Source organism: Rhincodon typus, chromosome 42, assembly GCF_021869965.1.
Source record: "Rhincodon typus isolate 14 chromosome 42, sRhiTyp1.1, whole genome shotgun sequence".
NCBI lineage: Eukaryota > Metazoa > Chordata > Chondrichthyes > Orectolobiformes > Rhincodontidae > Rhincodon > Rhincodon typus.
In genome coordinates, this window is record NC_063373.1 from 3677983 (window position 1) to 3696504 (window position 18522).

An 18522-nucleotide genomic window follows, 5' to 3' on the forward strand; every position below is an offset into this window, starting at 1 on the left:
CACTTTTCCCATATTCCTCCAAACATTTCTTTTTCATGTACTTATCTAAATGTCTACTAAACATTGTAACTGTACGCACATACACCACTTCCTCTGGAAGTTCATTACATGCATGAAACACTGTGTTAAAAAATGCCCCTTGTGTCTTTTTTAAATCTTTCTCCTCTCACCTTAAAAATATGCTTCCAGTCTTGAAATCCCCACCTTAGAGAAAGATACCGGCCATTCACTCTATCTCATGATTTATAAACTTCTATAAGATCACCTCTCAACCTCCTACACTCTAATGAAAAAGTCCCAGCTATCCAGCTTCTTCTCAATACTCAAACACTCCATTCCCAGCAACATCTGCCAAATTTCTTCTGAGCCCTCTCCAGCAGAATAATAACATTCCTATAACAGGGAGACCAAACTGGATACAGTATTCCAGAAGAGGCCTCACCAACATTGTGTACAACCTCAATATACCATTGTGTAGAGCTGGATGAACACAGCAGGCCAGGCAGCATCAGAGGAGCAGGAAAGTTGACGTTTCGGGTCTGGACCCTTCTTCAGAAATGGGGGAGGGGAAGGGGGCTCTGAAATAAATAAAGGGGGAGGCAATGATAGAAGGTGGATAGACAAGCAGACAGGTGGAGAGAAGATGGATACGTCAGGGAAGCGGGGATGAAGCCAGTAAAGTTGAGTATATGTAGGGAGTTGGGATGGCGGTTGGTCATTGAGGAGGGAGCGGCGGGTAGGTGGGAGGGAAGACGGACAGATCAAGGAGGGGGGGATGAGGCTAGCAGATAGGAAGTGGGGGTGGGGGTTGGTCTATGAGGTGGGAGGAGCGGATAGGTGGGATAAAAGACGGACAGGTGAAGGAGGCGGGGATGAGATGGGCTGGTCTTGGGATGAGGTTGGGGGTGGGGAAATTTTGAAGCTTGTGAAGTCCACATTGAGGCCATTGGGCTGCAGGGTTCCCAAGTGCTTGTTCTGAAGAAAGGTCCAGACCTGAAACGTCAGCTTTCCTGCTCCTCTGATGCTGCCTGGCCTACTGTGTTCATCCAGCTCTACACCTTATTATCTCAGACTCCAGCTTCTGCAGTTCCTACTATCTATCATTTTACCATCCCAACTTCTATACTCAAAGGTCTGAGGAATGAAGGCAAGCATGCTAAATGCCTTCTTAACCACACTATCTGTATGTGACACAAACTTCAAAGAAGCATGTACCTGAAGCCCTCTGTCACTGTATTGTACAACACTACCTGAAGCCTGACTTTTAATTGTATAAGTCTTGGCTTTGTTTGTGCGTCATTGGGGAAGTAAACATTGGATGCAGATAGAGCTCAAAGACAGAGAAAAACAGTTGGATAGACAATGGTGTGGGAAAGGTCAGTCTGGGTGAATAAATAGCCACTAATGTGGACTATTAGTGGCCAACAATGGATTGCGCGTGGGAGCAGCCCATGTGATGATAAGGCCTGATGTGTGGGAATTGGAGTGAGGATATGGGAGAAGGTGCTAAAGCGCTAAAATTGTTGAACTCCAGTGTGAGTCCTGGAGATTGCAGAATTCCGAAGTGGGAAGTGAGATGTTCTTCATCCAGCTTGAACTGAGCTTCCCTGGGACAGCACCCCTCATTCGCTCCCATTGGTTGGAGGATCAACCGCACCCGCCCGGTCCTCCAGTACCGCCCCCGTTTCGTATTGGTCCGGATCTGCTGTCAATCAGTGCCGACGCCACGGTTGCGCTTAGACGGCCGTATTGTGTTATTTGATAAGGGCCCTTCGGAGGAACTAGGAGGGCACAATCGAGCCAGAGGGTGGGTTGCCCGGATTTCGAAACATACCGAGATGAGAAGACAGTGAATGCTGAATGAAACCTATCTTTACTGTGTTTAATCTTGTGGCATCTTCTCAAGATATTGCTCACACAGGACTCGAGTTAATGGTCGCCATGTTCACAGAAGTCGGACAGCAACATGGTGCATGCGCAACGCTCGCGGGTCCTCCAACTACCTTCATTCACGCCCATCGGCTCGGAGACAACAGTGAGTGAGGAGCAGTAGTGCGGTCGGGGGAGAGGGGAGGTTTGATCTGATCTGATCTGATCTGATCTATTATCATCAAGTAGGACCGACATACAGTGACATGTATTGTTTATGCTGCTATTCAGACAAATCCTACCTTAAATAAGTATATGAAGGTAATAGAACAGAATGCAGAACATAGTGGTACAGCTACAGAGAAGGTGCAGAGAAAGAGCAACTGTAATGTATGAGAGGCCTGTTCATAAATCTGTACGCGGTGAGAAAGAGCAACTGTAATGTATGAGAGGCCTGTTCATAAATCTGTACACGGTGCCTGATGGAAGAGGGCATAGAAGGGGTCTGTGAATATGTTGTTTGCTTTCCAGAGGCAGCAGGAAGTGTAGACGGAGTCAATGCATGGAAGGTTTTCAGCACCGGGTTGCATTCGTAACTCTGAAACCGCCGGAGTAGGTCTCAGACCATGGATGGGAAGCTTGCAGTCCTCTGGTTACACTGATTCTGCAGCTACGGGGTTTTACACCGTAATTAGGTCCAGGGTTTACAGCCGCCATCTTTCTGCAGGGCAATGGAAAGAGATGCGCTCAGCCAACATTTTAATGTGGGACAGTGGGCAGAGGGTACCTTTTCCACAAGTTGAGCAGTGTGTGTAGTTCTGGTCATCTCATTTTATGGAAAGGGTGGAATTGAACCAGAGAAGATGCAGAGGAGATTGATGAGATTGTTTACTAGGACTGGGGAGAAATGCAGCTATATGGAAAGATTATATTCGCTGTGGGTTCTCCTTGGAATACAGAAGGCCAAGGAAAAATTTGATTGTGATGTACAAAATTGAGAGGGTCCTGGATAGAGTGGCAGGAAGCCGTGGTACCTCAGCAGAGAATCCAGTGACTAGAGGGCATGGATTTGAAATGATTTGTAGAAAGATTAAATGAAAGATTAGGAAAAGTGTTTTTCCAAGATGATGGGTGGGGTCTGACACACACAGCCAGGAATGAGAGAAGAGGCAGAAAGACTCAACTCATGTGTAATGTGTTCAAATTGGCATATAAAGCTTTGTACCCTGCAAAGCTACAGGCCAATTGGTACAAAGTGGGCTGGGGCTGGGTAGCTAATTTTTCAGCTGGCATAGACACAATAACCCAAGTGGCCACTTTCTATGTCTTGACCTTTTTACAATTCTATGAAGCAAAGCCAGAGTAAGAAAAACGTTCATCTCTTCTGCTTTTCTATCCTGGGCTGACAGTGATGATTTTTGTAATCTCCTTTTACAGGACATTGCAAGTGGATGTTTTCCTAAAATAAAATCACAACACCATCTGACGGCGATACTTGATTAATCAGTACCTGGATATTGTCGGCCTTGAATGTAAGTTTGTGCTCCAGTACTTTGTTGTTCACAGTTCATATTACTCATCCTCCTGTGCCCTGTGTCACTTGCTGAAAATGTTAAGTCTGTGTCTTATGACCATTTTACTGTCTGCTAATGAGAACAGCATTTCTTTACTTTATCTGGGCTATCTTGATATTGCACACCTAAAGCCTCAAGCTAACTCCACTAGAAACCTTTCACTGTTTCAAAAGACAGCTGTTAATGGAGTCAGAGAGCTGTACAGCTTGGAAATAGACCCTTAAGTCCAACTCATTCACGCCGAACACATTAAATTAGTCGCATTTGCCAGCATTTGGCCTGTATCCCTCTTAAACCCTTCCTATTCATACATCCATCCAGATGCCTTTTAAATGTTGTAAATGTACCAGCTTTCACCACTTCCTCTGGCAGCTCATTCCATATACGTACAACCCTGGGTGCGAAATGTTGCCCATCAGGTCCCTTTTTTTGATGACTGGCTGAATGACAGGAAACAGTTTCATATCAACATTGTTACTGTCCTTTTTATTCCTTTTAGATCTAGGTTTTGTTCACTGGGCTGTTATGGAGCTTTTATCAAATACGTCTTGGCAGTCCATGTTCATCCTATCAATTAGATTTTCATCATCAGCACCCCTTAGCTCATCAAAAAAAACTCGACAGTTCATCATGATTTCCTGTGAAAACTTCTTTTTTAGCTTTCCTAAATGAGCCCACATTTCTTCAAAGGGAGTAGTAATGGGGATACAAAGGCAACGAGATGTGTCTGGATGAGGTGTGAATAGGACACTAGATAACATGAATACAGTGTAAAGACAATCAGGTTGCGATCGTCTATCACACTTTTAGAAGTTGCCAAACCTGCTGGGCATTTCCAGCATTTCCTGTTTTTATATCAGATTTCCAGCATCTTGCTTCTGCACTTGTTCTTAGTTCTTGGGACTGAAGAGTTCGAAGGGTTTGGGAAGAAAGTAGGAACAGTTGCCTCTTTCAGTCCTGTATCTCCCAATTCTGCCTCTCCTTTTGTAGTTTTGTGCAAACACTGACTTTAATGTTGGGTTTTAACGATAATCCAAGAATTTACATGGTAATGTTTTTCCCCAAATATTTTCTCCACATAGGATCAGATTAGTTTCCCTCAATTTCACAAACTGTGTGTGCTCTTCTGGTTTCTCTCTCGCTAATTTTTTTTCTGTTTGAAAGGTTGATTTAGAACATAAGAACATAAGAACATAAGAACTAGGAGCAGGAATAGGTCATCTGGCCCCTCAAGCCTGCCCCGCCATTTAGTAAGATCATGGCTGATCTTTTTGAGACTCAGCTCCACTTACCCACCCACTCACCATAACCCTTAATTCCTTTACCGTTCAAAAATTTATCTAGCCTTGCCTTAAAAACATTCAGCGAGGTAGCTTCAACCGCTTCACTGGGCAGGGAATTCCACAAATTCACAACCCTTTGGGTGAAAAAGTTCCTCCTGACCTCAGTCCTACATCTGCTTCCCTTTATTTTGAGGCGATGCCCTCTAGTCCTAGTTTCATCTGCTAGCAGAAACAACCTCCCTGCCTCCACCTTATCTATTCCCTTCATAATCTTATATGTTTCTATAAGATCTCCCCTCATTCTTCTGAATTCCAATGAGTATAATCCCAGCCTACTCAGTCTTTCCTCATAATCCAACCGTCTCAACTCTGGAATCAACCGAGTGAATCTCCTCTGCACCCCCTCCAGTGCTAGTATATCTCTTCTCAAGTAAGGAGACCAAAACTGCACACAATACTCCAGGTGTGGCCTCACCAGGACCCTATACAGCTGAAGCATAGCCTCCCTGTTTTTAAACTCCATCCCTCAAGCAATGGCAGACAAAATTCCATTGGCCTTTTTAATTACCTGCTGCACCTGCAATCCCACCTTCAGCGATTCATGCACAAGGACACCCAAGTCCCTCTGCACAGCAGCGTGCTGCAATTTTTTACCATTTAAAACATGGTCCATTTTGCTGTTATTCCTACCAAAATGGATGACTTCACACTTATCAACATTGTACTCCATCTGCCAGACCTTTGCCCACTCACTTAGACTATCAATATCCCTCTGCAGACCTTCAGTGTCTTCTGCACACTTTGCTCTCCCACTCACCTTAGTGTCATCTGCAAATTTTGACACACCACACTTAGTCCCCAACTCCAAATCATCTATGTAAATTGTAAACAATTGCGGTCCCAACACTGATCCCTGAGGCACACCACTAGCCACTGACCGCCAACCAGAAAAACACCCATTTACCCCTACTCTTTGCTTTCTACTGGTCAACCAATCCTCTATCCATGCCAATACTTTACCTGTAATACCATTCAACTTTATTTTATGTAGCAGCCTTTGATGTGGCACCTTGCCAAGTGCCTTCTGGAAATCCAGATACACCACATCCACAGGTTCCCCATTGCCCACCATACAAGTAATGTCCTCAAAGAATTCCACCAAATTATTAAACATGACCTACCCTTCATGAACCCATGTTGGATGTTTCCAATGGGACAATTTATATCCAGATGTCTTGCTATTTCTTTCTTAATGATAGATTTAAGCATTTTCCCCACTACCGAAGTTAAGCTAACTGGCCTATAGTTACCTGCTTTTTGTCTACTTCCTTTTTTAAACAGTGGTGTCACATTGGCTGTTTTCCAATCTGCGGGAACCACCCCAGAGTCCAGTGAATTTTGGTAAATAATTACTAGTGCATTTGCTATTTCCCCCATCACCTCTTTTAGTACCCTGGGATGCATTTCATCAGGGCCAGGAGATTTGTCTACCTTTAGCCCCATTAGCTTGCCCAGCACTGCCTCCTTATTTGCTATTAGCGGATTCATATGAAGCTACATCTAGGTCTGACAGGCATTCTGTTTATCAGAACAGAAGTATCAAAAGATTTTGAACAAGGAAGGAAAATATACCTTCAACACTAGTGAGAAACACACCTACTGTGTGTTTGAAAGAGTCTGCCAGTATTTATCCGAAATGCCCAAACACCAGTGCAGTCACACAGGAGAGAGACTGTGGGAATGTGCAGGTCGCGGAAGGGGTTTTTTTTAATAAACCCATCCTGGCTGGAAACTCACCAACACAGTCACACTAGGGAGAAGCCATTCATGTGCTCTGATTGTGGGAAGAGATTCACACAGTCATCCAACCCGCTGAAGCACCAGCGAGCTCACACTGAGGAGAAATTGTTCAACTGCTCCCAGTGTGGGAAGGGATTCACTCAGTCACCCTCCCAAAGGAGACACTAGCAAGTTCACAGTGGGGAGAAACCATTCACTTGCAGCATGCGTGGAACAGTATTCTTTCTCACAACCGACCTGCTGAGACTCCAGCAAGTTCACACTGGGGAGAAATCATTCACCTGCTCTGTGTGTGGGAAGGGATTCAGTTAGGCATTTCACCTTGTAATCCACCAGCTCATTCACACTGGAGAGACACCATTCACTTGCTCTGATTGTGGGAAAACATTCACTCAGTCATCCAACCTGCTGAGACACCAGTGAATTCACAAATAACCACAGTTGAAGGATGTTTTCTCTTATTCACACCTAGGAATGAACAATGGTCTTTGGACATTAAAATATTAATAGAATTACGTATCTGGGGGACATGGTTTTGTTAATAATCACAGCATCACTGTACGTGCACACATTCACACTGGGTAGGGACTGTCTATCTGCACAGTGTGTGGACAGGGATTTTCTGATGCATCATGACTGGTTAAACACCACAGAGCTCTCTGAGTGTCTGCAGGGGTTGGCTTGAGCTGCAATTGACATCTATCCCCAAACTGTGTTTTCTGGGGTCTGTTTCAGGTGATGTTTGTAAACACCACTTAGTCTGATTTATATTTTTCGTACCCAAAAAGACAATCAGCTTTCTGTTAAATGCATGACGATCTCATACCTCTAAGCCAGATTAATTTCTTTTGAAGGGCTTTCCATCTCCCTTACCTCCTCTAAACTCACCTACAAGTATGAGGATCTGGTGAAGTTTCTTTGTGACTAAGAATGAAACAATCTGATCAGGTGCCTCTGCTGCTTCCTTCCCTATTGCTGTCTCAAATTATCTCTGAAATTCCCTCTGCTGTAGTTGTGAACCTGCACCATTGTTCAGTTTTGCTCCTATTTCCTGTAATGCCTTGTTAGTGCTCATTGTATTGCATTTAGCTTTTTGCGTATATGGCCTACAGGGTAAGAGCTTAGCTCTTTCCTTCCATCAGTAGCAGTAGAAGTGTACTCCAACACAATTTGCAAAATCATGGCCCTGCATATTCCCTGAATCAACGATGATATTGTCAAGCTGGGGGATCAACCCTGGTTCAACTGAGAGTTTGGGAGGGCATTCCTGAAAATGAGGTATCAATCTGGTGAAGCTACCAAAGAGGAATACTTGTGTGCCAAAAAGCATAGCAGCAAGTGATAGACAGAGCTACGTAAACCCATAAATAACAGAACAGATCCAATAGCTGCAGTCCAGCCATATCCAGTCATGAATGGTGGTGGACAATTAAACAACACAATGGAGGAGGAGGGTCCACAAATATCCCCATCCTCAATGATGGAAGAGCACAGCATTTGAGTGTAAATGATTTGGCTGAAAGATTTGCAACAATTTTCAGCCAGAAGTGCCAAGTGGATGATTTGTATCAGCCTCCTCCAGTGGTCGTCAACATTGAAGACACCAGTCTTCAGCCTATTTGATTCACTCCACGAAACGGTTGGAGGCACTGGGTACTGGAAAAACCGTGGGCCGTCACAACATTCTGGCAATAGTACTGGAGGCATGTGCTTATGTATTTGCTGCTCCCCAGGCCAAGTTGTTCCACTACACTTACAACACTGGCATCTGCAGAACAATGTAGAACATTGACCAGGTGTGTCCTGTACACACAAACCACAACAATCTAACCCAACCAATTACAGTCCGAAAAATCTGCTCTCAATCATCACCATAGTAATGGAAGGTGTCATCAACAGTGCCAACAAGCAGCACTTGCTTTGCAACAACATGCTCACTGATGCCCAGTTTGGATTCCATCAGGGCTGCTGAACTGCTGACCCAATTACAGCCTTTGTTTACACATGGATAAAAGAGCTGACTTCCAGAAGTGAGGTGACAACAACAGCCCTTGACTTCAAGACTGTATTTGATCGAGTTTGGCATCAAGAATAACAAGAATCAATGCGAATTGGGGGCAAACTCTCTGCTTGTTGAAGTCATATTTGGCACGTAGGAAGTTGGTTGTGGTTGTTGGAGGTCAGTCATTTAAGGTCCAGGACATCTCTACAGAACTTCCTTGAGGTAGTGCCCTCAGCCCAGTTGTCTTCAGTTGTTTAGTCAATGACCTTTCCTCTATCATAAGGTCAGAAGTGGGGATGTTCGCCAATGATTGCACAACAGTCAGCACCATTTGTAACTCCTCAGGTGCTGAAGCAGTCTCATGGTCAAGTGCATCAAGACCTGGACATTATCAAATGCCAAGTATCATTCACACTGCACAAATGCCAGGCAATGATAATCTCCAACAAGAGACAATCGAACCATCATCCCTTGGCATTGAATGTAGTTACCATCACTGAATTAAGATCCTGGGAGTTAGTATTGAAAAGAAACCCAACTGGACTTGCCATTTAAGTATAGTAGCCACAAGAACAGGTCAGCAGCTGGGAATTCTGCGGCAAACAACTCACTTCCTGACTCCCCGCAGCCTGTTCACCATCTGAAAGGCAGAAGGCAGGAGTGTAATGCAATACTCCCCACTTGACTGAATGGGTGTGGTTCCAACAACAGTCAAGAAATATGACATCAACCAGGACAAAGAAGCCCACTTGATTTACATCACATCCACAAGCATCCACTCCCTTCGCCACAGATCATTGGGCAACACCTTCCAAACCTGTGACCACTTCCATTGAGAAGGACAAGTGCAGCAGATATTTAGGAACAATACCACCTACAAGTGGTATTCAAATGGAATCCAGGGAGAGCTGACAAATTGGATACACATTCGGCTTGCTGGTAGGAAGCATAGAGTAATAATGGAAAGATGCTTGTCGAACTGTAGGTCTGTGACTAGTGCTGGGCCCATTCCTGTTTATTATCTATATCAGCGATTTGGATGAGAATATACAAGGCATGATTAGTAAGTTTGCGGATGACAATAAAATAGGCACTATCATGGACAGTGAGTAAGTTTAACAGAACTTGCAGCAGGATCTTCATCAGCTGGGGAAGTGGATTGAGAAATGTTAAGTGGAGTTTAATAAATATAAGTGTGAGGTGTTGCATTTTGTAAAGTCACATCAAGGTAGGAGTTTCATGGTGAATGGTAGGGCCTTAAGGAGTGTAGTGGAACAGAGGAACCTTGGAGTTCAGATGCATGGTTCTCTGAAAGTAGAGTAACAGGTAGACAGGGCAGTGAAGAACACTTTTGGCACACTGCCCTTCATCAGTCAGGGCATTGAGAAAAGAAGATGGCAAGTTATGTTGCACTTGTACAGGATGTTGATGAGGCTGCACTTGGAGTTTTATGTTCCGTTTTGGTCACCTTGCTAAGGGAAGGATTTTGTTAAACTGGAAAGAGTGCAGAAGAAATTTACAAGGATGTTATGTTGTCAGGACTCAAAGGGTTGAGTTATAGGGAGAGGTTGGACAAGCTGGGACTTTTCTCTTCAGAGCGTAGAAGATTTTTGTGGGGGTTGGGGGTGGTGGTTGGTGGATTTTACAGACATGTGTAAGATAATGAGGCATAGATAGGGTGAATGCACTCAGCCTTTTTCCCAGCGTTGGGAATTGAGGACTAGAGGGCATCAGTTTAAGGTAAGAGGGGAAAGAATACATGGGAACCTGAGGGGCAGCTTTTTTTACACAGAGTGGTGTGCATATGTAATGTGCTGCCAGTGGAAGTGGTTGAGACGGGTACATTAACAACATTTAAAAGATATTTGGATGAATGCATGGATAGGAAAGGTTTAGAAGGATATGGGCCAAGTGCAGGGAAATGGGGTTCACGTGGGTTGACATTTTGGTCAGCGTGGACCAGTTTCAGCTGATGGCCCTGTCTCTATGACTGTAAGTTCCCCTCCAAGCTACGTTCAGTTCTGACTTGAAAATATTTTGCCATTCCTTCACTGCCACTGGGTCAAAATCCCAGAACTCCCTGCCTGACAACGTTGTGGGTCTACCTAAAGCATATGGACTGTTGCAGTTCAAGAAGGCAGCTCACCACCATCTTCTCAAGGGCAACTAGGGATGGGCAATAAATGCTGGACAGGCAGCAGGTCCCACATTCCATGAGAGTATTAAAAATATGTCTTCAGTGTAAGGTTCTTGAAATTTGACTGAAAGTGACGGGGGGCCCAAGCTGGTGTTTTGTGAAAAGGCTAGGTGTTGGATTCTTTATTGAAGAAATCGACTCTACAAAACCAGGATCATCTTGCATCAATAACCACCATTGTAATGTATTCATCATCATGATTCAATTACATTGATCATCATAATTCCATTTCATCAATCCTTGTCTAATTATTTAGACAGTTTTTGTTATATTAATAACCAATTGCCTCTTCAGTAACCAGGACGTAAAATGAATCCTATCTCTCGAGAGGAGGAGAAGGTCACAAAGCTGTGACAGTGTATGGAATTTTCCATGCTTCAATAATTCTTGGCAATTTTGCTGGTGTCTTTCAACTTACTAATCAGTGAATAGCTTTTTCCACCTTTAGGGTTTCTCAAACAACTTAACCACAACAGGAAGCTGCAGGAGTGTGTCAAGTGGAAACTGGGAGATGCCTGTCTCATGGGAGTTCAGCTCACAGTTCTGTTCAACCCAGTCAGCCATCTGTTTACTTCTGTTAATGTCAGGAGGACAACTTTGCTGATGGTCAGACAAGTGCCCTCTTGAAACACATCGATCATGTGCAGCATATTGATTTCCATTGTGACAGGCAAATTGGATTTTTTCACATGGGTTGATACAACATTTATTTGCACAGCATCTCCCTGTTTTTGCACAGCTGCCTTGATCACTTCCAAGTCACTATTGGGTTGATGTTCTGCATCAGGTCAACTTTGCTTTTTGCTTCAATGACAGATGCAATCTCTTCTGAGTAGATCTCAAACCAGTATTTGCAAGTTTTATCTTTACAAAATGTTGATGCTGATATGTCGGAAATGATTGAACTCCGTGACTTCCAAAATTCATCAATGTTCGCTGTAGCTTTTGCTATTGATGATGTGCTTCTAAGTATATTACCATACTGCTCCATGTTCTTTGATAATTTAGTTTGATAATGAAGGTGCCACTGTGAAGAAAGTGCAAGCTGGTGAGAATTATCTGCAAGGATTAGTCAGCCCTTTCCATTTGGAGATGTTAATCAGTGGAACCTCTCAGATACTGAATTGTAGATTTTGCTCCACAGATCAATTTAGGATTCAAGTAAAATTGACAATTTTCTTAAAATTGTGTTTCTGTTGTGAGTTCTTCAATCAAGTGGAAAAATTGCAGAAAACACTTTGAGAAAGAGTCATTGGATCTCTGAATCAGCAACATATCCAAAAGATTAAATTCCAGTCTCTTAAGGGGGTTGGTGAAATCAGCAGAGGGCAAAAAAAACTAATATTGCCAGACTATCAATCCTGGATGTGATGAGCAGCAGGGTTCTCCCTCTGTTGTTTCTTATGAACTCGCTGATGTGCCACCAAAGTGGACCCCTTCTCCCACAGGGAGCAGGTGAAAGGTCTCTCTCTGCTGTGAACTCTCTGGTGGGTGGGGAGGGCTGAAGAGTACTTGAAACATTTACCACAGGAAGTGCAGCTGAATAGCTTCTCCTCAGTGTGAATTTGCTGGTGTGGCTTAAGAATCGATGATAAGTGAATGCCTTCCAACACACAGAGCAGGTGAATGGTTTCTTCCTAGTGTGAATTCTCTCATCGCCTCTGAGAGCAGATGTCTGCCTGAAGTTCTTTCCAAAGGACAAGCAGGTGAATGGTCTCTCCCCAGTGTTTGATGTTTTCAACGAATGGATGTCTGAGTGAATTCCTTCCCACACATGGAGCAGGTGAATGGCCTTCCCTAGTGTGAGCTCATCGATGGTCCTCGAGGCTGTTTAAATGCTTGTAACTCCTTCCACAATGAGTGCAGCTCAATGGTTTCTCCTCAGAGTGAATTTGCTGGTGAATCACCCTTTGGATAACTTTTGAGAAAGCCTTCCCACACATGGAGCAAGTGAATGGCCTCTCCCCAGTATGACCCCTCTGGTGTTGATTAAGGTCCAATAAAGACCTGAAACTCTCTCCACAACGAGTGCAGCTGAATGGCCTCTCCTCAGTGTGAATTTGCAGATGTAACAAGAGGGATGATGTCTGACTGAATTGCTTTCTACACGTAGAATGGGTGAATGGCTTCTCCCCAGTGTGCGTGTGTCGATGGATTTCCAACCGGGGATGGGTATTTCGAATCCCATCCTGCAGTCCCCACGTTTCCAGGGTTTCTCCATTGTGTAGGTCCCTTTCTATTTCTCCAAGTTGAACATTATAGTTGGAGCTTATGTGTATGCTGCAATTTCTTCTCAGGCCAGTCAGCTCATTGGAACACTCTAACTGGGAAGTGTAAACTGGTTAAGGTTCTTCCAGCAGTCAATTCACTGGAACACTCTCACTCAGCTATGTGTGTCATAGTACATTTCCAGTCTCACTGATGTTTGCATTTTATTTTCCCGCAGACAGAACAGAGAAACGTCTCTCCACATATTCAGGTCCTGATTAACCCAGAGACCCTGATGATGCTGATGATGATGGTGGGGGTGGTTTACCCCTGGGACCTGTTCCTGAGGGAGGGAGAAGCTGTAAACCAGGGAGCTGCCAATTATTAACCAAATCCGGGAAACCTGCCCCTTATAAGATCCTGCAAAAGGGGTTCACAGACCTTTTGGTGTTTGAAATCAAACTGTGTGACATGGAGGAAATAAAGAAATAAGAGTTTGCAAAGTGTTCTCCCCTCCTCCAAAACCCCACCTGGAGGGCAGCACAGGTGCTGTCTAGGCCTGCTATCCAGAACAGGCACAGTGTGGCCAGTTGCCCTGGAAACATTGGCTCGAGTGGAGGTAGGATTCCCATGTCCATGGGCCTGGCTTGCTGCCTGGAACAGTTACATTGGTGCTAAGCACAGAGATTCCTCTTGGCTGCGTCAGACAGTCACCACCTCTTCCTTTGTGGAAGTCACAATGTGGAGGTTGTCCAATGAGCTTCAGAGTGAAACTTCTGCATCTGTGCATTATCTGAAAGTAAAGCAATATCTCCCCCTTTCCATTTCTTTTCTGCTCCTGGGAAGAGGGTGAATACTGTTCATCTGCAGCTGAAATGAGTGGATGTGAATCCAAGGAGGGGTAGATTCTGGAAAGGTTAGTTCAAATCTATCTCTCTCTCTCAAAATCTTTGACATCCTTTGCCTCCTGAGCTCGACATATTTATTTCTCTGGCTAACAGGATAGCCTTATTCCTAATGTTCATAATTGAAGGCGTGGTTTCAGCAGGAGAGAAGCAGAATTCAAAGGGATGATAAAGTAAGATGTGATAAATTTTGTCTAGTGTTGTCACAGTGCACATTTGACATTTAATGTTCTTGAATTACGGTCATTTATTATTTCTGGTCTTGCAATAATACTGTAGCTATATTCTTATATGTCCAGCCAGAGAAACATTGCAACACCAGAGTCCACTCAGCAATTCAATCAGCCCATTACCACCTCAATCCGAGTACATCCTTCAAGTGCCCGCCCAAATTCATATTGAATCATTTCTGGTTCCACCACATTTGTAGGGAGTGAAAGCTAGTCTTGACCTCATCTTTCAATAAAGGTCCTCCTCACTCCCCTGTTTTATCTGTAATAAGGTTGTAGAGTACACCAATTTTTAATCCACAAATTATGAAAATGTATATTTGAGCTGAGCAGCCTGCATGAAGATATTCGGGTTTCTTTCCAGGACAGGAAGAAACATGCATTGGTCTGTCAATCAGCATAATCATCACCTTGAGAGATTGTCTATTCAGTACAGCAGAGTGAGAGAGGAGGGAGAATGTGTGGGATTGAGCTTTACAGCTTTTGGACAAAGAATGTCCATAGAAATTAGAATGTTTTAAATTTCCATCCTGTACTGACAGCTATTATTTTGTTAATTCCATTTCCAGGATATCCTGAGGGTGAGCATTTGTACTTGGAAATCTTGTACTTCGAGTCAAGATGTGAATCTTGAAATTCACTTGGACCTGACTATCATCAGCCATTGAGTCCTTCTAAAGTTAAATGGAAAAGTACCGAGACACAGAGCTAAATGAGTTTAATCGTCCATGATTATGGAAACAGCTTAAACTGAAAAATCATTGCACATTTACAGTGGGGAAAGACTGTACACATGTTTGTATGCAAGAGGCTGGAACTGGCTGTCATGGAGAAACCATGGAAATGTGGAGATTGTGCAAAGGGATTCCGGTGCCCATCTGAGCTGGAAACCCATCGCCTCAGTCACACGGGGAAGAAACCGTTCACCTGCTCCGACTGTGGGAAGGGATTCACCAAGTCATCCAACCTGAAATCACATGAGAGAGTTCACACTGGGGAGAGGCCGTTCATCTGCTCTGAATGTGGGAAGGGATTCACTCGGTCATGTCACTTACTGACACACCAACCAGTTCACACCGGGGAGCGGCCATTCACCTGCTGTGTGTGTGGGAAGAGATTCACCAAGTCATCCAACCTGAGGACGCACCAGCGAGTACACACTGGGGAGAGGCCTTTTATCTGCTCTGAGTGTGGAAAGGGATTTAGTGATTCATCCACTCTGCTCACACACCGGAGAGTTCACCTAGGGGAGAGACCATTCACCTGCTTCGAGTGTGGGAAGGGATTCACTCGGTCATCCTACCTGCTGACACATCAGCGAGTACACACTGGGGAAAGGCCATTTGTTTGCTGCATGTGTGGGAAGGGATTCACTCTGTTATCCATCCTGCAGACACACCAGCGAGTTCACAAGGGATCACACGGATTGGATTCTGCTGCTCTTTCTTTTGCTAATCATGTCCAGGACTGAATCTTGCTCATTCTGACAGTGAGCTGAGAGATGGAGGGTTTCATTCTGCTGGACTAGCCGCTGTTCTGACCTTGCTTCAGATGGGGCTGATATTCCTTGAGCCTCGAGTGCACATTTCCATTGAAATGATCCACAAAAACCTCGGCTTGTTGCTTTGTGTATGTTTCCTGAGGTCATCTTCCATCCCCTGAAAGGATTAGCCATGTCTTGCTTCAGTGGTTGTGCTCAAGACTTGTCCTTGGCAGCAATAACAGTGTCTTTGCCTTGGTCAGCTCAGGAAATGACTGCAGGAGCTGTATTTCTAGATAAGAGTCACTAAAGTGTGAGGAGATGGTCAGCATTCCTCTCACTCTCTGCAGACATACAAAATAAAGGCTGCCTGTCTGTTCTATCTGTACGAAGAGAGTCAGTCAGCCATCCTGCTGGCACACCAGCAAGTTCAGATGGTAAGAGGCCACTGCAGCCATTGAAAGCTGGTGGTGGATGGAGTGAATGTTTAAGATGGTGGACGGGTGCTGAGCAAGACGGCCACTTCGTCCTGAATGATACAGACTTTCCATTTGGGGGAATAAAAAACATGGTGGATACATAATAGTTCCATTAAAGGAATGGGATGCAGAGATTTTAAATCATTTCAGTCAATTTGAAAAACAAATGTTGAAAGAAGATGGATTTTATTTTGTCCATCTTACATGCATCAGGACAATGTGCAAGAATACCCCAATTAAGGAGGAAAACAACATTTATCCTGCAGGAGAGGAGGGTTCCAGCGGTTGAAAAGCAGACACAAAGATTCAGAGACTGCAGCACTTCAAGGAACTAACGCACTATCACTTTTCAGGGATAAACAGAGATGGAAAACCAATACTGGCTTCGCCAGTGACACTGACATCCCATTAAAGCACTTCAAAAGATCTTTATTCTGATGTGCTCCCTGTGACAAACAAAAGCAGATTCATCAGGCCGTGCCCTTTGTAATTTAAATATATACTTTACCTGATCATCACTTTCTGAACCTGACTGGCTTCTGCTGCCTCATTGTCTGTGGAGATTCTCACTGACCGAACCTGGTCACTTTGTCCCCAGTGAGCAAGAATCTTATGATCCGGATAGAAACTGCCAATGTTTAAAGATAAATTCAAACATTCAGTAAGTAATTAGAAGAAGCATGGCACCACGTTTCACATTGTTTAACAAAAATACAATCCTAAATATCCATATAATGTTATGAATTCAGTTTTATTTTTACATACCTGGACTTCCCTTATTTCATTAAATCTTGAAGGTTCATTCATTGTCGGAGGCTGAGGGGGGACCTTATAGAGGTTTATTACATCATGAGGGACATGGGTAGGGTGAATGGCCAAGGTCATTTTCCAAGGGTAGGGGAGTCCGAAAACGGGTCTTTGGTTTAAGGTGAGAGAGGAAAGATATAAAGGTTGAAACACAAAAATCACGTAAACTGTTTTTTTCAATTTGATTATCCTTTTAAACGTCAGGGGACATTTCTTACAAATGGTTAAGGTAGAAATTCACATCGCTTTACATTTCGGAAACAAATATGCCCACATTAGATGATTTTAAAATGTGCCTTTACATCATGGACAGAAGTGCTTGCTATCAATTTGGAGATAACTTTCACATTTGTTCTCAAACATTTTGTCTTGAATGATAACAAATGGTCTGAATGATTAAGACAGAGTCTTTGAAAGTCAAAATTTTTCATTCATGTTGTGTTGTCTCATGTCTGTTGATATGTTAATGAATTGATTTTTCAAAAATCTATAAATCATGCTGCAGAATCTGCTAGTGTGTTGCTCTGGAAGCCATCATTACCTGTTTAAAAACATACACGTACAATCCACTTGGCTTTGACCAAGAGCCCAGTGGGTGAACATGTCTGTGAGAACAACTAAAAGTATAAGAGCTGGAATAATGCTGAGAACCAGTGCTGATGTGATGGGTCAAATGGCCGCCTGCACCACAACATTTCTATGATTCAAAAGTGTCAGATCTGAAATGATCTGAAATTATCTGAAATAATGCCGTGGTATTAATGTTCAGTAGTTACATTCTCAACTCTGTGTCAGGAGTGTTGTGAATTCAAATTCTCATCCAGAGTCTTCACCATAAAATCACGGCTGATATTCTGATGCAGGACTGAGGGAGCACTGCGCTGTCAGAGATCCAGTCTTTCAGAGGGAACCTTTAACTGCAGCCACATCTTCCCTCACAGGTAGATATAAAAGATCTCATGAAGTTATTTCAAAGAACAGAGCAGGTCTGTCAGATTTACTACTAAATGTACATCCCTCAATGATCATCACTGAACAGAGTGTCTTTCATAGTCATGTTTCTGTTGTGAACTCTATTTCTGTCCCCACAGATGCTGTCTCACTTGCTGAATATTTCCAGCATCTTATTTCTGTTTGTGGAAATCTGTTGCACACAATTCAGCTGCTGTATCTCTTACAACAGTGACTACACTTTACAAGGACTTCAGTTGCTTGAAGCACATTAGGACATCCTGAATGAGTGAAAGTCATTTTCTAAATATGAGCCTTGCACTGACAATGAAGGAGCCACCCAAGAACAGTTCAGTAACAGGACATCTATCAGTTTCCTCTAATCATGAGAAATCTGGAACACAAACACTGTGTATCCGATATGATTGTTACATGGATAATTGAACACCAGCCTGGTTAAACAGATTATTCACATCCATTGACGTAAACCTCAGCTGTCAGATTGAACATGGTTCAGTCTTCCCTCCAGTAACAGCAGAATACAATCACATGACCTCGCTGGTGTCTCAGACGTGTGGATGCATCATTGAATCCCTTGCCACACACAGGGTAGGTGAAAGGCCTCTCCCCACAATGAGTTTGCTGGTGTTTCATCAAGTCATTGCTGCTTCTAAGGCCCTTCTCATAGTCTGAGCATTTAAGTGGTCTCTCATTGGTGTGATTAATCCCATGTTTCC

General features: G+C 43.6%; 1 protein-coding gene across 1 annotated transcript; it reads left to right on the top strand.

Moving 5' to 3' along the window:
* The first annotated feature begins 1728 nt into the window (after positions 1-1728).
* On the top strand, positions 1729-15544 carry LOC109937936 (zinc finger protein 239-like). Its single transcript, XM_048619141.1, has 3 exons — positions 1729-2035; positions 3307-3401; positions 14638-15544. Exon 3 carries the CDS (start codon positions 14862-14864, stop codon positions 15537-15539), a length of 678 nt encoding a protein of 225 aa, XP_048475098.1. The 5' UTR covers positions 1729-2035; positions 3307-3401; positions 14638-14861; the 3' UTR covers positions 15540-15544.
* Positions 15545-18522: the final 2978 nt, after the last annotated feature.

What these genes read in the sequence shown, in the direction of transcription:
- LOC109937936 (XM_048619141.1), top strand. Translation starts at nt 14,862, where the DNA reads ATGTTTGTATGCAAGAGGCTGGAACTGGCTGTCATGGAGAAACCATGG.